Source organism: Egretta garzetta, unplaced genomic scaffold, assembly GCF_000687185.1.
Source record: "Egretta garzetta isolate BGI_Z169 unplaced genomic scaffold, ASM68718v1 scaffold51, whole genome shotgun sequence".
Classification (NCBI taxonomy): domain Eukaryota; kingdom Metazoa; phylum Chordata; class Aves; order Pelecaniformes; family Ardeidae; genus Egretta; species Egretta garzetta.
The window spans coordinates 5,634,539-5,661,571 of NW_009258549.1; the positions used below are offsets into that span (position 1 = coordinate 5,634,539).

General features: G+C 45.0%; 1 protein-coding gene across 1 annotated transcript in view; it reads left to right on the top strand.

The window, feature by feature from the left end:
• Positions 1 to 27,033, top strand: part of GRIN2B (glutamate ionotropic receptor NMDA type subunit 2B) — a 168,705-nt gene that overhangs the window by 41,765 nt on the left and 99,907 nt on the right. Inside the window, exon 2 of the mRNA XM_035903230.1 lies at positions 8,020 to 8,618. Coding sequence (XP_035759123.1) covers positions 8,020 to 8,618 — 599 coding nt within the window. The remainder of the gene's footprint in view (positions 1 to 8,019; positions 8,619 to 27,033) is intronic.

Genomic DNA, 27,033 nt, shown 5'->3' on the forward strand with positions numbered 1-27,033 from the left:
TAACCTGGTCAGATCTCAGCTCTTGGTTCTGTCCCCTTGCTAGAGAGCGCTCCCATTTTACGTGGGGTTTTGGTTGGGTGTTTTCTATTTTATTTTTTTTCTTTTGAGCAAGAGCATTGCCTATTTACTGCTGGGCAAACTGGATGAGGCCGAAGCCTTTTACTGCTCCTTGCCTTAAGGCAACTGGAGGCCACATCTACACAGGCTTTGCCTGCAGCTGCGGGCTCACTTGCACTCTGGGGCAAGCCAGCGCTGATCCAAAGGGTACGCAAGCTATATCAATGCCTTGAACATTATCTAAACTGGTTAATAAGGCCAGCCTCTAAGAAAAGATTAAGACCTGGAACCACGTTACCTTAAATTGGCTACTTTGCTTTGGCTGTGGCCTGGCCAGCTCGGAGCATGGGCACGGCCAGCTTCGCTCTGTCCATAAAGGCTGAGCAGACCCTTGGCATCACCAGGACTGCAGGTGCCACGTGTTGGGACGCAGAGCAGCTCAAGAGCCTTGCCCGCAGAAGTTTAATGCCTAAATAAGCAATGCAGAACTTGAGTGAAAAGGGGATATCACTACTTCATGAGCCAGAAGGGGAACGGAGGCCCTCACAGACACGCTCCAGGCAAAAAGGGGATATCACTACTTCATGTAGAGGGGGAACGGAGGCCCTCACAGACACGCTCCAGGCCTGTCCACAGCTGGGCCATGGTGAGAGATCTTCAGCTCCTGAGAGGCTCAGAGGGCATGGGATGCAATGCTGAACTTCCAGCGCTTATTTAAATAGACTCTGTGAACGTTGGGAGGTTCAGCTCATAATGAGGTTTGTCATAATAGGAGACCAAAGGCATACTTGATGAAATGGAAGAGCAGTTAATTTAGAAATGATAAAAAGAAATAGTATTTCACCCTGGATAGTTGATTTGAGAAATTTATTCAATGACATCTTGCCAAATACTGTGACTGGACTTTTTTAAGAGGGCTGGATAGTTTTATGGCTGCTATTGATTAATATGGCTACACCAATGACATCCCGTTCAGCTTACAGTCAAAATTCAGCCCTTAGTCTGGAGGGTAAGACAGCCAGAAAAGAAGCCCCAAGCAAACACCATGATGTAATGGGATGGATGAGTAATGGGACAGTCTGACTTTCCTCTGACTGATACGGGCTGGCAATGTCAGGATATTAAGCCAAGCTAGTGGGCTTGTCTGAGCTGGGACAGGGGAGCTAGGCCTGGGCTATCTGGATTGGCAGCATGATATAACATGGCACCTGATGGGAGGAGTCTACCCAGAGTGACCAGTGGTTTTATCCATCCATGTAAGCTCATCAAACAAGGAAACACATGCATACGGAGGTGAAAATGGAAATACAACAAGCCTGGTGTGAAAACTGTTTATCCTGGCAGCTTGCTAACTGCCATTTCCCCTCTGTGGAAAAGTGCTGGCACCCATATGTGATGCTCTGAGAAGCTGGTATGGCATACCATCATATACTAGCCAGCTTTGACCAGTGATTGTATATAAAATTCACAATTGGTACACCCTCTCCTTAGCCAAAGAATTTTTGGACTTTTTCTCTGAATTGTGTATGTATGTCAGACAATAGCCCTGGTGTGTTTGACTCTTTCATCTTTTTTATTAACTGCATGCAGTATGGAGTGAAACAATAAAGATTACAGAATCTAGGATATCTTGTGTTTCCTCTGTTGCAAAATGCTTAGTATGAATGATTTCTGTAGACCCTCAAGTGGAGAGTGGAGATCACTTGGCTGTTTTCAGCCCTTGAGTCATCTTTAATCAGAGACCTTTTTATTGCAGCTCTCAGGAACTCCTTGGTGCTGGAGCACTTACACAGTTGTCCCTGGGCTAGGGCTCTGCAGCAGATCTGTTTCTACCGCTACAGAGAGATGAATGTCCAAGCCATGACTGGGATCTGTGTATATGATACTTATGTGTATAGTTAATGTCATTATACATGTGAATCTTGGTACATTTCCTACTGTTTACCAGGGTAACAAAATTGAGCTATACTAGCAACTCTAGATTCCTAATCACAATTATTCTCAGTAGTCACCAGGGATTGCAGCTTCCAGAGAAGACCTAGAGAGTCAACAACCATTCTCCTAATTGCCACAGACCTTCTTTCTTGGCCACCTCTATGCCCTGCCTAGCAGGGACCAGAAGGACAGCAACACGCTCTCCTGAAGGAGGAGGCTCTTACAGCCCTCCACTAATTTATCACAGTATGTCCTGCCTGCCTTTCCATCAGTGGGGACACTGAGCTGGGTCTCTCCCTTTCACTCATCAACCAATTTCAGCAATTGCTTCTCTGTAGCCATCATGTCTGAGCTATGTATCCTGTCAAATAAGGCCAGCGCGTTCAGTAGTTATTATGAGAACAAGGGAGGGAACTGATAAATGATACAATTATGCAAACCACATTTCTGCATCTAGCGAATTTGAACTTCCCACTGACGGCACGTTCCCAGGGCAGCTCTGAGGATTTTCACCAAGAATGATCCACTCATCAGTGAATCAGAGTGCTGGGAAAGGATTGCAGGAGGTCATCTATTCCATCTGCTGTGCAAGCCAAAATCAGTAATAACCCCGGGAACCTGTTCCAGTAAGACAGAGAAGTTTTGAAATCCTACTAAATAGTATCAACCGGGCAGAGAGTCATTAAGAAATGACACGATTCAAAGTGCTCCAACCTTACTTTGAGTAGGTTTTGCTGTGAATATGTGTATTTGTGGAAATGTGAGCACGTATGTGTGTGAGAGTTGCAGAGATGCTGTTCTAGACGCCAATCCCAGCACAAGGACATTGTGCTAGGGCTGTAGTGTCACTGTGTTCTCATAGTCCCTACTGCAAGCACTCAAGGAAAGGACTCACACAAGATGATGCAGCATGTAATATTAAAAACAGAGTTTTATTGTACTGAGTTGTTGAAAACTAAAAAAAATTAAATGTGGGGAAAAAAAACCAAATGGGCAGAAGATCCTGACTGCAAGCTAGCCTGAGGCAGTGATGCATTTGTGGTAAGAATAAACAAGAGTAAATGAACACTTAAGCAACAAAGATCCCAATTTCCTGTCAGATCTGTTATAACAAACGGGACTCAGAAATATAGAAAATTTAATTATAAGACTTTGAACTGTTGTGGCATTTTCCATCACGAACAATAAAACTCCCAGTGAATCAGGTATCCCGCCAGGACTGTGACAAATAGATACACAGTGGTGTCTCAGTTTTGAAGAAAAATACACAGGTAGGGAAATTAAGGTCTATGTTCTCCCAGAAGTTATTTGGCGCTTGCTTACTCTTTTTGCCTCCACAAAATGTATGGTAGGCAGAGCTGAAGTGTAAACAAGAGGCAGCCCTATGTGATTTGTCTGTAGGTCACAGAGGGATTTTGCAAATCAAGACTACTAAAGACACACAAACAGCTTTTCTTCTAAATCAGGAAAAGGAGAAGAGGGCCTTGGAAAGTGATAGTGGCCTAAGTCATTAGGATCTTACAGGATCACCGTTGCAAACCAGAAAGGAAGGGAAGAGCTGACTCCAGTTGTTAAATTATGGCTGCACAGGAACCTTAATACCAGCAGCAAATGGGGTTAGATATACTGATGTTCCCAAAAGCCTAATAAAAAGGGGCTACTCCCAGAGCAGCACAAATTGTATTTCTCTTGCACCTGTGTGGCAATAGCAGCCTAGGGCATTTTGCAAAAACAAGGTTTATTTTCCCAAATCCAAGAAGCATGCTCTTGACTTGCTCCTCACTCAGATTCCTTGTGCATATTTTGACTCACCTGGCCCTTGGACTGGAGCTAAAAGAACTTGCCACCAGTAGCGAAAAATCTGTTCATGGTCCAGCCACCAGTGCACGGTACACAGAACCAGATTACATTCGGATAGGCTGCACAGAAGAAATGCAACACTCCTTGCTCCCCAAGTCAGCAGTTATCCTATGGCTTGGTGGAAGGCTCTCTACTTCTTCAAGATGACTGCCCCACTGCAACCGTTTTTGGGGATCCTGCATTCATCTGCTTTAGAGATATTCTTGAGTCTGCCCCATGCTGAGAAGTAGTTTTGCTCTGGATAGTAAGATGTTCTATGTAAGGCAGTAATTGCTTTTGCTTGCCTGGGGAATCCAGAGAGGCTCTTCAGAAAGAACTTGTGAGAAAAACACCCCAGGGACCTCTCCTGCCACATCTGAGGTAAATGGTTCATTAAATGGCAGTGATTGGTTTCAACTGGTGGAGCTGCAGGAGGGCTGCTCTGAGAGTCACCTGCAGCCTTGCCAAGGGTCAGGAGGGGTCAGACCTGGCCTTCGTGCAATGTCTACATGGGCCTGCCCTTGAGGGACAGAAGTCACTGAGCAACTTGGAATTGGTGGCAGTAACACTTGGTCGCTCTCTAAACCTTGTGCCACCTCCACAAACCCTCTCCCATCCACCTAGGAACTCACTAGCAACCAGTCTCTGAGAGGAGGCTTCATGGTGAATGCTTTTGCACCTTCACCATGTGCAATCCAGCCTCCTTATCTGAGGGGTTAAACGTGCAGGAGGGGGAGGCAATACTTGTCCCAGCAGCGGTAAACGCAGAGCAGATTTTCTGTGGGCAGCCATCTGTCAGCTGGGGAGTGGTGCTGTGTCAATTGATCGGCTCCACCTCCAGCTCAGCTCTGCAAACTACAGATCCCTGACCTTGTAGGGTGACAGTGGGGGAGTACCAGGATCTTTGGAGGCATTGAGATCCTGTAATGGAGTCTCTACTCTTTCAGGCTGGGTGAGAGACACCCTGCAGCATCTTGCTCTCTCTTGCAGCAGTTAGCTATGGGGAGCCTGGGCTTGCAGGTGGAAAGGGCTGTAGGAGAAAGACAAGCTTTTTCCTGTAGCCAGGGTATTGTATTTCATGTGGATGCCGTGCAAGGTAAGGGATGACTTCTGCTTTGAACTCAACCTATCCCAAACTTAAATCTGTCTCCCAGTGGCAATATTGAACCATGTTTTGGCTGTTCCAAGGTGCAAAAGGGAGGTGGAGAGTGTGAAATTTCTGCAGGAGGAAAATAGGAGCTTCTAGTGTTTTGTAAAAACCTTAAATGTCTGGAGGGGTAAAATAATCCTCTTTGGCTTCAGACTGTAATAAAGCAATAATGATTCTATGGGGTATATCTGTGTAAAAATGGTAAAACCCCCTTAGACTTACCTCCTAATTTAAAAGCCTTCACTGTAACACCATAGTGAGGTCAAATTCCTGCTCTGATAGCCCTGTGGTTCTCGGTCAGTTCAGCTCTTCTTTTTCCCTGACTTGCCATCAGGTGTGGTCAGAAATAAGGAGAGGAAGGGAACTGTGGCTCTCAGACATTTTTCTTAGTTTGCTTTTTGTCCCCCAAAAAGCACTCACTGAGATTCCCATCCAGCTCTATCAGCAATTCTCCTGATTTATTATGAGAGGGACACTTTCTTCTACAGTGTTGTTTGTCCTTCTTCCCTTGCCCCCCTCTTTTCTGAGTGCTGAGTTGGTTAGGGAATGAAGAACATTTGGCTAGCCCAAGTATTGGGGTGATCAAGTGCCAAGAGACATCTTAGCAAGCCAAAAGCTGGACTGGCTTGCATCTCCTTAGTGCTCTCATTTTGAATAGAAGTTGCCTCCCCTTGCTGCTTTTATAATAAATATGCAAGCAGTTGCTTAAAAGCAATTATAACATGCACAGCCAAGTGGTCTGTGCTGTTTGATTTAAGGAAGGGTGCTTACATTTCTCTGTGGAGAGGAATTGTTTAGCTGGGTTACAATAAAGCTATCTATTTGGTGTATTGATTGTTGATGTTCTGATACAGTCTGGTTAGTGAGGACTTCTGAATTTTCTTCCCGAGTCTTGGGGGCTGAATTCCCTTTCAACAGTTGGGCTGTGCAGTCGCGTGGAACAAACTGTAAGCAGGTGCTTTAGCTGGACCGTCTGACCCTCTTTCAAATCAGGAGGAGGGCAGTACCTCCTGCACCTCACTATCATGCCTGCTAACTCCTACATGTGCATGCATATGCGGCCTTGAAATACTGGTGGTTTTACCATCTCCCATCCCCTGTTTGTCACTGAGGAAAGCACCCAGTTTTTTTTCAGACAAGACTTCAAGATGCTGTATGTCAAACGTTCCCATAATTCAATAGCCAGGTCCTTCAGATCTTAGACTCTTTGCTAGAAACTGTGGAAATTTGCACTCAATTCAGAGGTTCTTATGCATAAATATAGAAAAGCGTTTGTTGAATTTAATATGAAAATAAATACTAGTCATTGGTGTAGCTGTCTTGCCTTTTCATATTACAGTAAGGCTGAGTCTTCACACTAGCATTCAGTTTGCTACAAGTGGCTGTCAAAGGCACAGCGCAATGAAGGGTATTGGAGATGAGCGTTCAGGCTTTCTTCAAACTCTGGCAGCTCTGTGACAACAGTTTAATCTTTTCTCTCGCTTTCCTGATTTTCTTCATAAGCTTCAAAGATAGAAAGTATCTTTTTATTGGAAGAGTAAGTTATTTTCCTGAGCACAGTTCTGGGAGAAAGGGGTGAATGCCAGCGACAGAAAGTATGAGCTATTTGCCACAGATTGAGAGACTCAGTTGCTGCTCCTGTTTTTTTAACTTGTCTCCAATTTGTTGCTGCCTTCTTTTCCTTTTTGTGTACATTTATTTTTCCAGTGAGCAAAGAGCAGTCCTAAGAGTACTTTCCCAAGTGGGTGGTGAGCTGTGTGGAGGAAGTGAACAGAGTTTAATCACCAAACCTCATAGGAGAGGCATGGAGATCTGGGAGCAAGGACTCTTCCGTACAGGACGTGACCCATAGGGATCTCTGGTTCACCTCTTCTGGCTTACTGAAAGAAGACAGGGCTGCTATCTCATTCCTAAAAGTGGTGATTGGATTTGGAGAACTTTCTTATTGTAATGAGAATCTCTGCAGATAGATGTAATTTAATTCTGCCTTTTCTTTGTTTGTTTGTGCTCTAATCTTACTCTACAGAAGTCAGTGGGAGTTTGCAGTTGATTTTAAAAGATAGAAGATCAATCCATAAGAGAGCATATTGGCAAATGCTTTTTCTGTTCCTTTCCATCATGAATTGGGCAAAAGCAGGGATTTGGATTTTGCTGGATCTGTCACAAATTGAAAGCCTGCTATCTTGTGAAAACCCAGGAACAAAAAGGCTTACGCTATGCCATTGGAGAGCTGAGATCTGTACAAAACTCCTTTGGAGTCTTGGAGGTTATAAAATAGTATAAGTTCTGATTCTTACAATGATGAAGTTGGTATGCTAGAAGAATATGAAAGCAATACCAAGAGAAATATTGAGCTGACATTTCTCTAAAACATGATATAAACAAACCCCATGATAGTTTAGAATTTTATTTTTTCCATTTTAATATGTTTTATGTTGTTCTGAGACTGAGCCTTCACAGTTGTAGCACTCTGTGCTACTGCTTGCCTTGAGAGGAGCTTGCAGTGGAGGTTCTCAGAGCTATTTGTGTCCAATGGTTTTGCCTACTCTAGTTGTACTTCAGCCCAGATACTCAAACCAGAGTGACTGTCCAAACAAAATGAGTAACAAAGCTGCTGTATATCCTGGATATACTACATATAAGGTTACTGTAATCCTGGGATTAAAGCTCTGAATTTCTGCAGCCATGGAATATTTTGTGCATATTCTCTTTTTCTGTCCTCACTTGTGTACCACTTGTTCCCTGCCTGTTAGAATCATGCCTAACATTTGAAACCTTTAAGTAATTTCAGCAACCTGCCTTTAAAAATAAAGTAAGGACAGCTGGTCATAAAAAGGCTTTTACTTCCTTCCCACTTGCTTCACTTAAATCTTAATTTTTTAAAAGTTAAAAATCCTTAAGCTCTGGCCAATACATGAAGTGTAAGATTCTGACTGCATGCCTCCCCCTCCATGCTCAATGGGTTGACTAGGAATGCTGTTTATTTCCTTTGACCTATTCTTGTTTTCTTTTTCTTTCTCTTTGACTTCCTATTCTAGGATGAGTCATCCATGTTCTTCCAGTTTGGCCCATCAATAGAACAGCAAGCCTCTGTCATGCTCAACATCATGGAAGAATATGACTGGTACATCTTCTCCATTGTCACTACTTACTTCCCTGGTTACCAGGACTTTGTGAACAAGATCCGCAGTACCATTGAGCACAGCTTTGTGGGTTGGGAACTGGAGGAGGTCCTCCTGTTGGACATGTCCCTGGATGATGGGGACTCAAAGATCCAGAACCAGCTCAAGAAGCTCCAAAGCCCTGTTATCCTCCTCTACTGCACAAAGGAAGAGGCCACCTACATTTTTGAGGTGGCCAACTCTGTGGGTCTGACAGGCTACGGTTACACGTGGATTGTGCCCAGCCTGGTGGCAGGGGATACAGACACAGTGCCATCTGAGTTCCCCACTGGGCTCATCTCTGTCTCATATGATGAATGGGACTACGGTCTTCCTGCCAGAGTGAGGGATGGAATAGCCATAATCACCACGGCTGCTTCTGATATGCTGTCTGAACACAGCTTCATCCCTGAGCCCAAGAGCAGCTGTTACAACACCCAGGAGAAAAGGATTTACCAGTCCAACATGCTCAACAGGTAAGGGAAGGGGCTGGGCCAGTCTTACAAAAGAGGGGTCAAAGAGGAGTTCTGAGACCAGAATAATTCTTCTAGGGCACGTGGTACTTTGGGAAAGCGGGCAGTGTTGGCCAGAACCTGGGCAAGGGGAGGCGTGCTGATGGTGGGACCTGTGTTACTGTGTGTCATGAGAAGCAGTACTGTCACCCCATTAGAAAGCCTCTATAGAACACAGGGGGCAAGCCAGCATGAGGAAAAGGAACAATGAGGGCATAGTGCAAACATTTGAGTGTGCCCCTTGATGCACAAGATTTTGCTTTTATAACAGCACTGAACTTCTTGGAGTGTCTTTGCATGAATGGCTCTGTAACTCTCAGGTGGGTTCTTGCTGCAAGCAGTGGGGATGTTTGTATTGAAATCTAGAAAGCACCAGGTTCTGTTCTAGGCACCAGTGAACAGGTGTCCTTTATAGGTGACAGCTGTGTAGCCCATCTGGAATAGTTTCATGGTAGCTGTTGTCTGAGGACCAAGTGCCTTTCTGCTGTCCATTAGCCCTGGGTTACAGGAAAGAAGGAGGTGCAGAGAGATCTGGAGAACTAGAGCTCCAAAAAGAGATAGAGCCAACAACTCTGCTCAGCTCTTGCTTTATACTGGAAGCCTTTAAAGCCCTGGGGTGTCTTAAGGATCCAGTTTACCTCAAAGAGGAGGACTTGTGCTGTCACCCTGATCATTGGCGCCTTGCTGCCATTGTCTGCTGGGTATTTTGGGTCCCATTCTCTCTTGTGCACATTATACAGAGAGCCTAGGCACCTCCACCAGAATGGGAAGTTTTTCTAGATGGAAAAGGGCATTTACAAATAGGGAAAACCTATTTGAATAAATATCTTCTTTTGATCCAGATTCAGATTTTCTTAAGAAACAGTGCTAAGATGCCTGTTTAGGTTCATAGAGGATGCCTGTGGTGGAACAACCTCCAGAACAGCACTGATTTCTAGATTTCCCTTCTTGTCCCAGCTGGAGTTTTAGTGTGTCACTAAGCAATCCAGATGATTAGACTTTGGAAGAGATGGGGGATGTGGTAGCTGCAATTATCCAGATGCCCCCTGACCTGCTCAGCTGTCATTCTCCAATGTTTTACATATAAAATTCTTGGGCAAGTTGGTCCCTTTGTGGTAGGACAAGGGGAATCCAGGCAGTAGCTATCAGGAGAGGTGGCTGCACAGAGCTCAGCATCTTTGCTCATTTGTCATGATGAATCATGGAGCCGTGTACATGTGATGGATTGGTTTGTGTGCTATGACCCTTCACTGTCAACTGTACTAGGCAGACTGGGAGACCGGTGGACAAGAAAGCAGATTTTGCTTCGCCTGAAAGTTGGGGACTGAAAGAAAAGGCTATTCTTTGACCCATTATATTATCCATAATGTTATCTCCTATTTGTTCTTTGTCTCTATGATCCATTGGCATATTACCAGGTCTTACTGCCTTTATTTCCTCTTCCCCATACTGGCTTTTTGCTGTCTGCAAGCCTTGGAACCACCAAAGGTGCGCAAACCTTTTATCAGTTTCCTTCCCAGCTAGGCTTAGGGGTAAGGGGTGTTTGCTGCTGCTCTTCTGAGTCATCCCTGGAATGATTAAGCAGGGAAAAGATATTTAATATATAAAAAGTTATCGGAAGTAGCATCAAGGCAGGCTGGTTTTCTGCTTTTCCAAACGAATAGGGATTTTTTTGGGTGGGGAGCTGTATTGTGTCTTTCCAGCAGTTATCTAGAAAACAAAATGCTGTCCTCTGCTATGTGATACAGTGTTCAGCAGAGACCTTCTGCCAGTTAGTTCTGTTGACACTGTATTAGCCTGTGCCTAACATCATAACCCGTATAGCTACACTGCTTTGAGGACCCAGCGTAAATCTCTCTGCATAGCACTTCTTTGCATTGTGTAGAAGTTGCCAGCTCAGAGACTCGTGAGTCTCTAGATATGACAGTGCTGTTGTGCAGCGTAGATATGCCCTAAAGCCTGGGCACCCCACATGAAAGCCGTTCATGTCACTTTTGAAGATATTAGCTTTCTTCTTAGCTTCATGGCCCAAATCATGCTCTTCCTTCTCCCTTGTCTGCTTTGGGTACAACAGTCACAGGAATGACTGCAGATACGTGTGGATATACCCAGCTTAGTTTGGGTACTGACATCAGTCTCGTTGAGAAGCAGAGTCAATTAGTCCACGCCAAGCTCTGTTCTGCCACTGCCTAGATTGCTGCAGGCACCTGAGCTAGCTCAGAAATAATTACACCGTGTTGCAGTTGCTTCTGTGACCACAGTGCAAATACTCACTTTGCCTTGCACAGCGCTGGCCTATGCTCTGCCAGTCTGGGGTTCTGACCCCTCCCCTCCCCTCTCCCCCCCAAAATGCTTCCACCCTGCCTGTACTTCCAAGGGCGGTGGTTAAAAATTGTGACTTCAGTGAGTTGGGTGCTTGCTTTTCTGTTTAAGTGAACTTACTTTCGGGTACCTTTTGATGTATAAAAGTTAGAGGTGTCCAAAAAAAGCCACTGCTTTTGCAGATCCAAAGGTTCAGTAGAAGTTTTAGCTTCAAGCTCAGCCTCATAGCCTGGAGTCTGGGCAGGAGGAAAGGTAGAGGATAGGGAGAAGAAATGGAAGGAAACAGACATGAAGATACGAGTTCACCTCACTGAATCAAAACCCACAGAGATTAATGGCTGTAATCTGTGTTCATACCTTCAAGTCCCGTTGAAATCGCTGGAATTTACTGTGTGCTAAGCATTAAACCTCTCCTGATATACTTTGTCTATCTGAGGTCTTTAAATCTCTCCTGAAATGCTTTGTCTATCTGGGGTATTACAGGTTTTGCAGACCTGGCTGCTTCACACCTTCCCAAACCCCTTCTACCTGCTAAGATCCCGCAGCACTTCTGCCTTGTGCACAGCAGGCAGCAGCAATATGTGCGTGTCTGGGACATGGTCTGGCTCTCTTTGGGCTGGACTGAAGATTCTGGAAAACTAATTTTAGTCCTGCCCTGGACCCGGCAATACTATATTCAGCCATCTGCAACTTACAGTTCCCCCTCCGCATGCCTACACAGAATAGAGAAATGTATGTACGTGGGCTTGAAGTCTGGGGAGACTGCAAAGTGTATGTGACCTCAGATATACATCACCACGTAGCTGGTGTTTCAGAAACTCTTGAAGCAAATCCAAAGTGGTCCAGTTTGCTTCAAATCCATAGCTGGAAGGCAGTGCGAGAAAGGAATTTTCCCATTTTATTCTTCGGAGAGTGACACATCCAACTAAAAAAATGTGTAATTAAGTTTGGCTGTGAATTAGTCATTTCCCAAGATCTGCCTTTGAACTCTGACCATTTCTTACTTTTTTTTTTTTTCCTTTCTGAAAGCGCGGTAGTTCTGAATGCAACTAAAATCAAATGGTCTTGCTCAATGTGGTCTCGGTGGTTGGTCTGGCTGTATAATGAAGTAAGGAGGAAATCAACTGAAAGTTTCTCAGATGTAGAAAGCAAGCTCAGTTTCTTCATGTATTTTCCCTGTCTTACATTGACACTTGTTCGGTTTTGCAAGTGCTTGTGCAAACAAAGTTTTGTTTGAAGTATGGCTGCAAGCACAAAAAGAAACAAGACGGGCTGTTATCTAAATGCCATTTCTTGCCAATGTAGGTGTTTGGTCTGCATCTTCGTATATTAATAATGGTCTCATAGCAACTGTTTCTCTTCTGTCTTGAAACTGATTCTCCTTTGTGTTAGGTTGGAACTGCAGAAGTATAATCACGACCATTGAACATTGCAGATTTTGTCCTGGAAATGAACCCTCTTGTGAGATGACTCCACTAACTAGTAGGAAAAGGATACTTTGAGAAATGCTTGTTCTACAAGAATTGTAGTTTTCTGTTTGAATGATTCTTGAGGAAGTTTTCCTCTAGTGAGGGATTTTTCTCAGTTTATGCTGATAATAGTCTTAGGTGATCATTTGGAGTTCAAATATTCAGATGATGCTTTCCAGTTCAATTACAGTCTTTAATTCTTTGTTTTGTTTGTAATAATTACCTGTTCATTTATTCCTTCATTGTCCTGGAAAGAAATCTGGTTGGAATATTCCAGTCTACCAAGTTTATAGTTATCTCCATGGCTGGTCTTCTCCTGGGCATCCAGAAGACCACTGTGCTCTCTGCTTGCTTCTACTGGATGAGAAGATTACAAAGGTTGGGAAGGAGTTTCGAACAGGGTTTTCCTCTGGAGAGATGCTCAGATATGGCGTTCTTCCTTCTTGGCCCTTCCAAGGAGAGTTGCTAACCTTCTAGGCATTCTGCAAAGCTCATTTATTCTCCCTTCACCATGGCTGCTGAAGAACTGAAGAGGGTGTGGGCAGAGGTGGATGTGTTTATAGGCAGCCTTCTGCTTATTTCGTTATTTTAATTGATGGGACAGATTTCCTTGAGCACAGGATTGGTGCTTCTCATTACATTTTAGAAATGGGAAGGAATAACTAAATGACAGGAGCATTCTTGGGAGTGGAATTCAGGGATGAGTCATGAGAAAAGAGTATGATTTCTGTCACATATTTGAGGAATAAAAGCTCAGACGTTTTGTATGGATATTCACAGTCGTTGGGCTACATAAGCTCTGTTTTTATTATAGCCTTCAATGAGACCTGGGTTCTTCCTACTGGTTGTCATGGCTGCTTGTGAATGCTGGGCCATAACTAGTAGTTTGTTGTTGTAGGGTTACTAATGAGTTCTCCACTGATTGGCTTTAATAGTCTCTCATTTAACACCAGGCTGCACACACCAGATTTCATTTTAATAAAAAGTGCAGTGAAGCATTTGCTTTGGAATGAAAATACAAATGTGGAATTATACTGCCTTTGCAAAGAAATACATTAAGAGGGGAACAAAGGTAGGTTCAATTCTGCACCTCAGATTCCTCAAATATGAAAACAGCTGGCAAGCTAGCTTGGTGCGTTGTTTGGACATGATACTTCCACTTTGGGGGAAATACTAACTTTCATCTGGAGCCTTCCATGCCAATCAGTTAAGAAATGCAAAAGAGCCCTTGATGAATGGTTGGAAACTATTTTCCCTGGAACACCCAGGGCAAGCTCTGTTCTCACATCACTGCATAGTGGAAACTAGGAATTGCTGGGGCTTAGACCCCTGAACAGTGAGTCAGTGAGCAGAGAAAGAACTTGCAATAGGATTGTATACATATATTGCTTCCCTGGAGACTCAAGACCATAGGGGCTATAAGTATCCCTGGAAAGGTGCAGTGCCCCTTCAGGGTGCTGTGCCACCCTGATACCTGGGAGCAGCACCATGCTCCTCGCAACCTGGACCTGCTTTCCCCAGGTCAGTGCCAAGGACAGTGCCCTGGCAGCACCTTCCCTTGTTTTGCGGGCCTCTCCCGACCCACCCTCCTGCCCTCTCCTCTGCAGGCATGGCAGCTATCTCCTGCCACGTTGGACACAGGGATCATCAGATGTCATTTGCAGGTACTGCCATGGAGCCAGTCTGTGTTGTCTCCCAGCCAAGTGAGCCAAACACCTTCACACAGTGCAGCGAGGGAGTTGAGAGAAGGAATGGAGAGAGGACCATTTGTGTCTCCCTTTTGCCGTTTGTAGGACTGTTGAGTGAACCTTGTGCTAAGAGCCAGGAGCACTGGCCAGCACTGAGGTCTCACTGGCTTTGATGGGGCTGCGTCTACTTGCTTGGCAGCTGGCTGGGAAGCCCTGCTCCAGCCCTTAAACCCAGCGCGGCTCCAGTGGTGAGAGGCGAGTGCTGGGACTTGCTGCTTAACTCCGGGGAGGAGGGGAGAGGAGGTATAAGTGGCATGTTCCCTCAGATGCAGAAATTGCCCTTTTCAGAAACATGGAGGGTGAGGGAGCATATGTAACTTTTGACCTTTCGGAGCCTTTAAGCCGATGTCTTGTTAGCAGCTTGTTATGTTCCCGCTGGTTGGTGTGTCCGGCTGCCGTCAGGCTGGAGCTAGCTGGCAGCACGTGGCACGAGCGCTGCTGATGGATTAGAGATCCCTGCTGCTGAAATCTGCTTGTTCCTGTCACCGCTCCAGCAGCAGCTGGAGGCTGGGGCTGGCCCACACCTCCTGCCTCCGTCGGGGTCTCTCTGCCTCCCCATGTCCCTTGCTGTATGTCACCTCACTGTCTGCTGCTTGCATGCTGCCATCACTTTTTTTTTTTCCTTCCCCGTCTTGCATTTCCTGTAGCATTTCATTTGCCCTGCCCGCCTTGCTCCCTGTCGTGGTGGTTCAGTGCTGGTGAAAGGCATTGGGTTGGTTACCCTGGTGGTACCAATTACACCGCCTGCCCAGGAGTGAGCAGTGGGTGGGGGAAGGATTTATCCATGTTGCTACCACATCTCAGGGACAGTGTTGGCTTCTTCTCACTCCTTTTATTCTGTCCCCTGCAGGGGGATGCTGAGGGCAGCTTTGTAACATGCTCTTGACCCAAACCTCCCCCGTGTGGGTGGGCTGCTAAGGGTGTCCGATGCAGAAGGGCACAGTCTGTCCCTGGATGCCCTCCTTGCTTTGCCCAGCCCTTAAGCAGCGCTGCTTGGGCAATGGGAAGCATGGCTGTCTTGCAAAGGAAAGTGTGTCATCAAACCAGCTTGGTACACTGGTAGGATACTGCAGACCCTCGGTTTCTCAAAGGGAGCATATGATAGGGAGTCAGCAAAAATGTTTGTTCCTCAGCAGGTGCCACAGGATGCCTTGGTCCTGCAGAGCAGGGCCTTGTCTGAAGGGGAGAGGAGGCACTTGTTCTGTGGGGACAGCCGGATTTTTCATCCTCTTTGCAATTAAAATAGGATGGGAGGGTTCAAGTGAAGTGATAGGCTTTTGGCAAGGGTTATCTTTTGATTAGAGGACAGACCCTTTCATAAAGACCTCCAAAATCCACCAGCTGGGAATGAATGTTGGTATGTGCCATCAGTTTCCAGATGGGAAAATGTCCATGTTCTGCTTCCAGCCCTCTGAGACATCTCCTGCTCCGCAGCCAAGTCCAATTAGTGCTAATACCGTGGCAACTTCACTTGCTGGTGACAATATGCTTCAACTTGTGCATTCAGGCTCTGTCCGCTCTTCATGAAATGTGAATCAAAATCCTTCCTTTGTGCTAGAGCTGAAGGAAGCAGTGTGAAACTGCAAGCCCAGCTCTGGCTATGGTTTAGTGTCTGCAACAGTGGCATCTTCCCCTGATCACAAAATGCAATTGGGGTCCTGTGGGTTTTAAAGTGCCCCAGGGAATTTGAAAACCTGCTTTAGCAGGTCAGCGGAGGGAAGGTGAGAAACAGCCTCTTTCCTTCAGGGACTGGCTTGATGGGGCTGTGGATATTTTCTGACTTGTGCACCTGCAAATCGATGGTTAGCCGTACGCAGTTTCATCACTAGAGCCTGTAAGGAACACGTGCTTTTTTTTTTTTTCTTTCTGATAGAAACGTGTTTGGTTTTTTTTTTTTTTCCCCTCAGACTTAATGTTCTTACTATCTTTCAAGTTTTTAAAAATAGGAACTGCCGCGTTGCTATGGCTCCCTGTGCAACTCTGGAGCAGCTTTCTCTTCTCTTTGATGCAATTTGGGTTTGTGGCTTGAGAAGACACCAGCCCAGCTCGCCGCCTAGTGGCTCCCTCCCTTTTGGGGGGTGGGGAGACCGCGACAGCATTCACAGTTGACAGAAATTCATTAATAAAAGGGGAAAAAGAATATCAGATGGCCTTTTCTTGGCAGACAGTTGAGGCTTTAACCCTGGTGCATCTGGGATGAGATTTATTTGTTATATACTGCAGTCTTAATGCCATTCCCGTGGTTTAACTTTCAATGGGATATTCTTTCCCCTTTTCTGTCCTACACCCTAGCGTGATGGAGCTGAGCCCTGTCAAACAGCTGGTCTCTTCTCCTGCCGTGCAGTGGTCTTTGCCGTGTATGCTTTGTCGAAGAAATTACTGTGCACATTTCAAGCTAAGGTCACGGTTAAGTGCTTTGCTGAATCAAGGCTTAGAGCACTCCTGATGAGATAACTGTGTATGAAATTCTTCTCAAAACCATCACTTTAAGGGTGTACTCGGTTCTTGCATCCAAATTTTGAGAAAATGCGGATCTGCGTTTTCGTGGGGCAGCTGAATACTTATCGCAAAGGGACCAAACCGAACTATGGCTTTCAACACCCATTACCTGTGCGGAATCCAGACCTCCCTCCGCAGCTCACAGACCTCTATGCTTGCCTGTTTTCAAGTAGCTATAATTTTCCAAGTATCTTCTGTTTCACGTTGCAAATTTTATTTTCATTCTCAGTCTAAAGATGAACATTTTGGAAAAATCTGAGCAAAAAACCCCTGTTCATCCAATTTTGAGTTATGAGAGTGTGAAATGAATGCATTTGTTCTGCTTTCAACTAATTATTCAGCAGTAGGGTTTCTGTTGGTGTGGACAAATAATTCAAAGCTAGCGTTACTTCAAACTTCAAAAATCAGTTTGCAGTGTTAGACAAGGGATTCCTGCTTTGTTAAGGTTAGAAAATTTGATTTTGCATTAAATATGAACATTTGAAGGTGGTATATGTTACCTTACTGTAATTTTTTTTGTATTGTACGTTCACTGTGTGCTATGTTTCTTGAAGTATTTGAATGTGAGATAATCCAGAAATGTGGTATTTAAAACGCTTAAATGTGAGTGAAATAGTAACAAAGGAAACAGAAATTGCAGAGACCTGTCAGCTCGTCTGGTCCAGTACCTGCTCTATCATTCTCGCAGCGTATTCTCTCCTGATTTAAGTAATAAAAATGTCCCTACTCAAGCCTGCAAGCACCTTAATATGAAATGAATATTAAAATCTAACCATAGTGCCCTTGAAATGATCAATCAGACTGAATGCTGCCAGCCACCTTCCTACAAAGAAAGCGCTTTTCCACCCCTGTGGAGAGATTTCTGAGCTTGCTCTATCACACTGAACAGGTCTCCACACCTGTCTTGATTAAGATTGTAAGGTGATTAGAGCTCCTCTCTGCAGTGATGCACCATGAGAAATGCTCGAAAAACAGATTTTGTGAACTTAGGGTTGGTCTCTGTTGCGGCTCTGGCGAGATGGCAGGTAATCGGATCAAGGGTTCGCCCGCTGATGGTGGGGCCAGGGTGGAAGAGAACTGCTACGCTGGACTGAAAACCCATGAATCTCTGTGGCCTGACAGTGGTTAAAAATGCACAAATGCTGACTCGACGCTGACTTTTTTCCTGGGTTTTGAAACTGTGTTAAAACGAGATGGAAATGAGTTTTCAGTGTCTTGCCCAGCGTTCTTCCCTGTATTATTAGTGTCACAAATGAAATCATTTTTCAGCAAGATGGCTACCTCCAGTAGCAGTGTCAGCATCTTAAATTTATTTATGACAGGCTCTAGTATCTTTTATCTGCAATTCCAAAGCACTTTACAAAGTAGAAAGGGATGGCTTAATTCACCGCTAAAATTCAGCCATCTCTGGGGTGAAATAGAGCAACTGTTTAACAGCACATAGTACAAAGCGGAGATGAATACTGCACCTCACTGGAGCTGCACGAGGAATTTCAGCTGGCAGAATGAAATTGCTAGAGGTGGATTTTCGCCAAGACATCGGGGCTGTTTAATAAGCGCAAGAGATTAGCATCAGTGCCACACATGCCTCTTGTGTGCCTGTGTGAAGCAGGCAGCCAGCAGTTCCAGAAGTGGTTTCAGGAAGGAGGTTGGCAGCTTTTCCAGAGTGCAGACTTCACCAGCAGATGACATCTGCTTTCAGAGACCTCCTTCATCACAAGACCATGACATGTTTTGGGCAGATGGACCTTGATTCAGCACTGATTATCTGCTCATTTCCCCTGGAAACTCAGCCCTGGGCAGAGGGAGATGTCTAACAAGGCCACTGTGTACCTGCCACTGGGTATAGACAAGAGATAACCAGAAATGGAGGGGGAGCAAAAGGGTCGACTGCAATGAAGCTTGGGGAGGTTGCAGCCACACAGGTAACAGGTGCCATAAATAAAAGATGGTCCCCCCAAAGGATGTTTTTCATCACTTTCTTCCCCTTTAAAATAATGCATCACTGGCAGATTAAGCCCTGTGAGTGACATGAGGTATCTCAAACACAGACTGCTGCAAGAAATGCTTTACACCCTCTTCTCAAAGATGCTGACGCTGCCCTTCTGCATCTGAGTGGTGATGTGTGGCATGGTGAGAGCTTAGAAGGGCTGGTGCTTAAGCCATGACGAAATGCTCTCCAGCATCACCAAGGGACTGTGAAGACTTTGAGGTGCAAAGTACAGACGCTTACAGCCTCTGAATAAATCTGAACATCTAGCAACTGCTCTTCAGTATGCCTAATATGAATTCATGTCAAATAGCTGTGCTGGGGGGGAGTGTGGTGTGCTCGGCTTTCCAGCATCTGACTCGTCCAGATGCAGGAGGTCCAGCAGGACCGATCTTTCAAGGTTCTGCATGTTCTGCTGCCCTCATCTCAGTTCCCTTTTCCTCCTTTTTCCTTGCAGGCATATAGTTGAGATACTGGGGGAGCTCTACGTGCAGATCTATTTTGATTTTAATGTAGCTGTGAGGAGGAGGAGGTCTTGCTTTTTGCCAATGTGAGACTACTGGTCAGATGAAACAAGTACCTTGGAGATGGTGCCAAGTCACAGTTTCTCTGGTGGCAGTGGAAAGATGTTAGTTCTGGGAAAGGCCCCAGTTTGGCTGGCTCGAGTGAGAAGTTTACTTAATTTATGGATTTGTATTTTTTTCTCCAAGCAATTTTTCATGGAAAGCTCAAGTTTGAATTGATGAAGGCACAAGCTTAGCAATGCTGTGAAATTGATTGGGGATAGTTTATTATAGTTCCATGAAATTGCAAGAAATTGCAAACAAGAAAGTTTGGCAGAGCGAGGGAGCCAAATGAGAAGAACATGGCTCTCCCAACAGTGGGTGGCACTGGAAGTGCCATGTAAGTCAGCACGGAAGGTAGGTAGTCGTTCAGGGGTAGGATTAGCCACAGGGGAGTGGAGAGCTGCTCTGGTGAGAGGCATCCACCACCTTCCATTGGGGATCAGGCTGGTTTGCGCTGTTGCTCGTTGCCTCCTTTTTTGCTATGGGCTTCTGGATCCTCACAAAGCCTGGAGAAGGGATCTTATGTCTTGGTCCTCAGCTGCATCAGCTCTGAAACCTTCTTCACAGCCGTCACTCGGCAGTGTGGAAGCAGGTCCCTGGAGAAGGGCACCGACAGAAAGGCAGCAAAGGAGCGTGAGGATGCGGTGCAGAAGGAGGAGCATTCTGGAAAATAAAAAACACCACTGGGCTTGGTTTTATGGTACTTGCCATGAAGGGTACCCAGGCTGCTGCCGCACTCAGCACACAGCTGGTTCACACGGCTGGTTGTTACTCAAGTGGGAGGGCTGTGGGTGGCACTGACCTTTATGGCACTGGCCATAAAGCTGGCACTGACCATGTGGCTTGTAGCTTACCTTTTCAGTTGCCATGGCAGCAGCACTGAAAGACGGAGAGCTGCATGGATGCTGTGACCTTGGCTGTTACCATTCTGCTGAAGCCAGGCAGCGGGGACTCCTATGCCAGTGAATTCCCGCAGCCTTCTCTTGGTGCCTGAGAAGTCAAGGGAAAGCAGCCATATAAATGTGTTATATTTGTGACAGAGGCTTATGCTGGCAGGTTTTTTTAATCCTCAGAAAAGAAAGCTATGTGGTAGCACCTAAGGGCCTCACCTGGAGATAGCTGAGTGAGAAATGGTCTTCAATCCTTCTCCCCTCAGCTTTATAGAAGAAAGGAGATGTGGGGCTGATCAAGGAGACAAATGCTGTTGTGCCTGTGGCTATTTACTGAATTGTTTTGCTTCCAGGAGGGTGCTGAAGAAGACCACGAGCCCTCATCACTCAGGGTGATGAGGGCACTCTTAGTATATCAGTGCTCTGGTGAGGTGCCAAGGAGCCAGTTTGGTACCACCGGGAAGCTGTGGAACAATTTTTTTTGCAGTGGCACTTGCTGGTGGGACTGTGAAAGATGGCAATAAGCTAAGGGAGGTCTGTTTTACAGGAATGGCTCTCTGGTAACAGTTCACGCCTTTACTGATGTAGACCTATGCCAGAAATCTTGTTTTCCTAGTCAAGTCCTTACGTCTCTTGGTTTTGCAATGTCTGCTGTGTATTTCACCACTAAAGATGCCATTTATCTATGTTCCTTCTTCAGGCCGGGAATCTTTTTTTTTTTTTGCCTTCTTGTCTTGTTAGCAGGCATGGGAGTGGTGGGCTTGTTTTGGCCAGTGGGTGCAAGAGCAAATTTAGAATATATTCTTCTGCAGTATTCAGCATATGTTCTTCTGCAGTGCATCTAACCAAGGATGTAAATGGTGGGTAGTCAAGTAGAGGAACAGATGATTGAACAAGTACTTAGATGTTTGAACTAACAATTTTTTTTACTTCCCTCTCAACCCACTGATCCTAATAGGTTTCCCACTGTTTGCCTGAGAGAGTGCTGAGAGGGGTTGGGAGTGGGACTCTTGTGAGCTTGCCAGATCAACAGTAGTCTTTGCTAATTGACATTTTCTCCTTTTTCAACATAATTCTGGGGCAGGCTTGCAGGAGTACATTGTGGAAGGAGAGAATAGGAGGGTTGCAGGGGAGGCAACAACCCATAGGCAAAGCCCTAAGATTGCACTAAGATCCATGCCTCCATGCTCATGGTGATTTGCACAGAGCCAGGGATGAACCCACTGCTCTTGTGACCAGTCATGTCCCCTTTGTGTGTCTCTGTGTCTTTCCCTTGCTCCCATCCTCCGTCTTTCTCATCCTTCCCTCAATAGGTGATTCTTTTCTACAGAAATATTAAATCTTGGTTTAAAACAGAGGAACCAACCCATTTTCCCCACCTCCTTTCTTTCCTCTCTTTCATCTTTTCTTCCCATGGAAGCGTTTGAAGTAGCACAAGTTCCTGAGAAAGGCATTTTTTTTTCTCCCTTTGTGTTTTGGCTCTGTGTCCCTTCTTCATTATATCTTCCCTTTGTTATTTTGTTCTGCCTGCCTCGTCTCTCTGTTTTCTCCCAATCTCTCAACCCTTCTTCAAGACTCTTTCTTCATTAATATGTTAATTTCTAGCCCAGGAATGCTTCTCGTGGCTCACTGTTCACCAGGGAGAGCCAGAGGAGAGAGCCAGGAGAGAGGGAGGAAGGGAGAGAGGGAAAAAGAAAAAGGAGGAGGACAGTAATTTACAACAGGACAGGACAAGGGATGTCAGCAAAGGAGGCATCTTGCATTCCCTGGTATCATGATGCCAGGGAGAAGAGGATTATCCATGTTTTGGACTGGGTTGGTCGTTTTGTACTGTTTTGATCTTTTCAACTTCTGAAACATATTCTTAATAGAAAAAAAAAGTTCAAAACTAAAAAAAAATCGCAAAAACCTTTTTTTTTTTTTTTTTTTTTTTTTTTTTTAAAGTAGTTCCTTTTTGGCAATTTCCAAACTGTTTTTCCTTGTACATAGAATTTTTTTTTAAACACTAACCCCTACTCCCACCTTTATATGGTGCCTTTGTTTCATTTGATTCAAACATGCGGCCTGCATGGCCTTTACATAAGGCTTTGGGCATATTTTGCAGGGTGAACAAAACCATACCAGAAGTTCTCTGGGAGGAAATTTTGCCCCAGCAGAAGTTTCCAGACTTTTTTTTTTTTCTTCAGGTGAGAAGTAGGGGATAGTTCAGCTTCTGGTCGAGGTAAAAAGATATGGATAAAGGTTACAAGACCACAGAAGCTGGATAGCAGTGAAAATGTTAGGGGATCTGGGGCTAGAAGGAGCCTGAGAACTGCAGGTGGAGACAGGTGTGATGAGTCAAAGATTTTCTTTCTGCCTCCCACCAGTAGTTACTGGGTGGAGGGTTGCAAAGGAGCAAGTGATGGAGGCAGGGACCTCTGCAGCATGGACCAGATCGGGGAAGGATGCAGACAGGCAATGCTCACATTATTGCAATTCTGCCCTGAAATTAGGAAGCCTCTAACTATTGTATTTGCTGCTTTATATCTAACGTAGCGAGACCTCTGTCTGTGCTTAGAGTTCTACGATCACGATTGCCCAAGCAAATAATTAACAATGCAGCAATGAAAGTCAGCGCAGGGGAGCTGGCTGGGTGGGTGGCTGGAGGTGAGAAAGCAGGTCTGAAGAAGGGCATGTGGTGAAGGAAGGAGACAGGAAAAGACAGGCTCTAATACAATGCTGCAAAAGTGGTATGAGCTGGAAGCAAAATAACCGGGGGAGGAAAACTCAGGGGGACTGCTGCAATGTTCTGTGAAGTCCAAGGCCCCCGAGCCAAGAGCCTTTCATATATTACGTACACACAACTGTGTCAGACGAATATTATTTAGGTTGCAAAGGCAAGCACTTCAAATGGAAGAAAATGCCAGAATTAAGGCTGCAATCTTAATTTGGCTCTCTTGTGTCTATGCGTTATAGAGCAGTGGTTTCAAGACTGCGTACTATCTTTCAGCACAGGACCCCTACATCCTCAGCATACTACCTTTCAGCACAGGACCCTCCATCCTCTCAGGATGGGTGACATTTCCTGACTGAGCAGTGATTCGGTATTTTGTTTTCTTTGCCTTGTTTATGTGTAGTCTTAAGCTTTGTATTGTACCTGCTTTCACAGGCTGCTGAGAAGAGAGGATTCTTCATCTCAAGGTGTTATCTGTGGCACACCTTAGGGCAATATCTCAGTACATCATGAAGTTCATGGATTTTTACTCTACTCCTGTGAGATGAGAGGACACAAGCTGCTTTATGTAAATCCATTGTATAGGCGGAGAACTGAGGTGCAGCAAGATTAAGGTCAAAAATGTCTATTAATTTTTTATGGCCCATCTGAGACACCTAGAATCTCATTATTCAAAGTACTGATCATTACAGAACGCTCTGTGTTCAAAGCAAATTTCTCTTTGACTTCAACTCAGCAATTCCTCGAATTGCCCCCTGCCAAATCTTAACTGGGACTGAACAGCATTTTTCACTGGTTTTTTTTTTAATGCAAAAATGGAGACTTGGTGACATGAAAGTTATATGGGCTGTTTGTTTTTATCCTGTTTAATTGTTTGTTTTGCAGAAATAATCTTGAACCCAGGAGAAAACCAAAACAGTCTCCAAACTGTTTCCCTTTTTTAATTTTAATTTGGTTTATTTCTTTTGATACGTTTTAGATGAAACATTTAATTTCTTATTCAAATCAGTTTATCATTTCAATACATCTCTTCCTTTTATTCAAAAAAGGATGTTTAAAAATGTTCAGACTCAAAAGAGGGTGGGCTGAACTATATGTTATGTTTCAAACAAGACAAAACTTTATACTTACTGATTTGCCAAAATTGGGCTCCCAGTACAGTACTTATTTTTGTTTGGGATTGCCACCACACCAAAGAGGGAGACGGAAGGTTTGTCCAGCTTTTGTCAAGCATCCAAAAAATGAGGCGCACAGGTTTAGTGACCGCTTGTAAAGAATCTGGTTTGAGAGATCTTACTGGCATCACCATGACCCTTGTGCAGAGGCAGGGATGAATCCAGCCTTGCAGTACAGCTTTCAGTTGGCTTAGCCACATGATTGTCTTGTTTATCCCAGCCATTCTCTGCTTCTCCCTTGATTACTTCCCACTTTCCAAACAGCTAGGTCTGATTCCCAGTTCAATCCATCTGGTGCACTGAATGAGACAGGGGTCCTGCAAGAAAAATTGTTGTTGATTATGTGATTCAGGACTGATTCGTAGTGGTTATGCAAAAAGGGCTGCATTCAGGTTTCTTGAACAGCTGTAATGCTGATATTTCCCCATTTTGCAGTGCTTGACTTTGTATAATGAATAAGCCCAGACTTTGGCAAAGTGCATGGTTTAGAGGCCACAGACTTTTCAGCTTTTATCTCCACCACTGATCTCTTTTGTCTTGTCTCCTCCACCTTGCCTTGTCTTATCTGCCCTTCTGACTCCTTGTCCCAGTCTGGTTCTTACCTAGCAAAGCTAGGATCTGCCTCACAGATGTCTCATCTAAACTCTAGACCCCAGATCCAGAAAAATCCAACTTCCACTTCTGGACTCTGTGCCCCTTGTTTTCATCCATTTCCATTTATCTCACATTCTGGCTCCTTGTCTGATATGTCCTTCCCTCCACTCAGCCCCAGCACGTCCCAAGTCTCTTTGCCCAAATGGCCCAGGTGTCATACCTCCCAGTTTTCTTCTCTCATGCAACATTTCAGCCCCAGACTTCTCCAAGTGTCCAAAGTCAATGTATCCTGGTCACCTTCTTGGCTCTTTCCCACTACTTTGGAGTTAACCAGTCTCCTCTTCCAGCTGTCCCTGTGTGCAGGGAGCCGGCAGGAACAGGGGAGATGCAAACCCAAGGCGTGCAGTCCTCCTTCTCTTGCTTCACCAGTCAGGAAGTAAACCTTCCTTAAGCTCATGTGTAGAGAAAGTCCCTTAGAATGCAGAAGGCCTGGTGAGGAGAGGATTTTAGAAGAGTTTGATTTTTTCTTTAAAAGCTCTATTAAGTCTCTGTTGAACAAGTGTAAATTGAAGTTTTTCCAAAGGCTTGTGACCTGTCTAGGTTTTCACAAGTGTGGCAAAAATCAGCATGTGACATAAAAGGAACCTTTTCTTTCCCCTCTCATCAAAATTCAAGTCCCTTGAAAGCAGAGAACTTGCTGGAGCTTTTTAGAAAGGTCACCGTTTTTTTCTTTATGTTAGTAAAATAGCTTCTTTCCTGTAGCCTGCTTTTGGAAATGGACAGACCACTTTTCCTTTGGTTTTCCTCAAATATCAAACCTGAGATAAGCATCTGTTATGAAAAATTTCAATCTGAAAGAAAAAATTTGGTGTAGCTAGAAGAATATGTAAGGAAGGCTTTGTTAGGAAGTAGAGGGCACCCTGAAGAGACAGCAGTACCAGCCCCAGCAATGCAGATCTCACCTCTGTCTGTGGGCTTCCTGGAGCATTTTTAGGAGGTCAAGGAAGGTCTGATCACTGGCTGAACATGTTGTTGTAGGGGCTTAATCCTGGGGCTCAGCCGGCAAGCAGAGAAACTATTTGGTTTATTTCACTTTGAATTAAAAACAGTGTTTCTTAAAAAAAAAAAAAGAAGTGCCTACCCCAGGCTTTCAGCACCTTTAAAACTCATTTAAAAATGCATGTCACACAATGAAAGAAAATCAGTGCCAGTCCCCAGCGTGGAACTAAAACCAACCAGCCAAGTAGTTAGAACAAACAAGCAAAAGAGTGGAAAAAAATCCAGTCCTCCACAGGCCATCTTTCTCTTTCTCCTCCTTCTTTCCCTCCTTCCTTTCTTCAGCCATAGGTGTTCGGGCGTGTATTTTGCAGTCCTGCCTTCACCAAAGCGTGTTAACCCATGCAGCTCATGAATTGTCCCCAAACATAGGAAGCCTTGACAAGAAGAAAACAATGCCAGAGTTACTGTTTTTCCTCACTTTTTGTACAAAATTTCTAGGACCCCAGTGGCACGGTGAGGTTACAGGCTCCAGCTGAGAGCTCTGGCTATGTGCTGCATAGTGTGGGAGACTGGAAGAGGGGACAACTTTGGGGTCAGGATGCTGAGAGAGATTTGGCAATTTGTTTCAACAGCCAAGCATCTTCTGATACTTGGTGCATCCTCCCTTGACCTCTCCTTGGAGAAACCCCAGTGGAAAGCATTGCTTCTGTGGACTCCAAGACAGGCATTCTCTGCTCTGGGAGGGGATTTCAGAAACAGAAGCCCTGTGGCTCTGGGGAGTGGGTGACACAGCCTTGAACCTCACCACTAGCTTTGACTAAATATTCCTGCCTACTAACAGCAAGGTGGTGGGACTTGTGAGGTAAACAAGGTACCTCAGTCCGGTTCAGAGCTGACATTATCTCTCTCCTAAGCCAGTTCCCTCTCACAGATAGGTCCTGTGAGTCGTCCACAGTGGAAAGGGCAGGGGCTCAAGTGGGGCTGAATTATGAGCTGCCTTCTCCTGGCAGGTAAGTGATCCTTTCTGGCTGGCATTCAGCAGACAGTAGAGGGAACTTCCCCAGCTGCTGCCCACTTTATACCTTTATCAGGGATAAATAAAAATCTCCAGGGCTATTATGATGCCTCCTCACATGAGCCTGAAATGTACTGAGTATAGATTGAAGAAAAAGAGGAAATGGGGAAAAAACATCAGCATCTCAAATGATGTGCCAGGGCTGGTGCCTGTGGCACTGTGCGTATTCAATTTCAGCGTGCTGTATTTACTTCTGTTTCCCCTCTCTGAAAAGGCAACCTTCAGGCACTTCGCTAAATGGATTGAAAGGTTTGTCTGGTTTTAATGATGCTTCTGAAAGAGCCCGTGTGTTATTCCTCCACTCAAATACTTCTGAGAGATTTTGCAATGCCTCTTGGT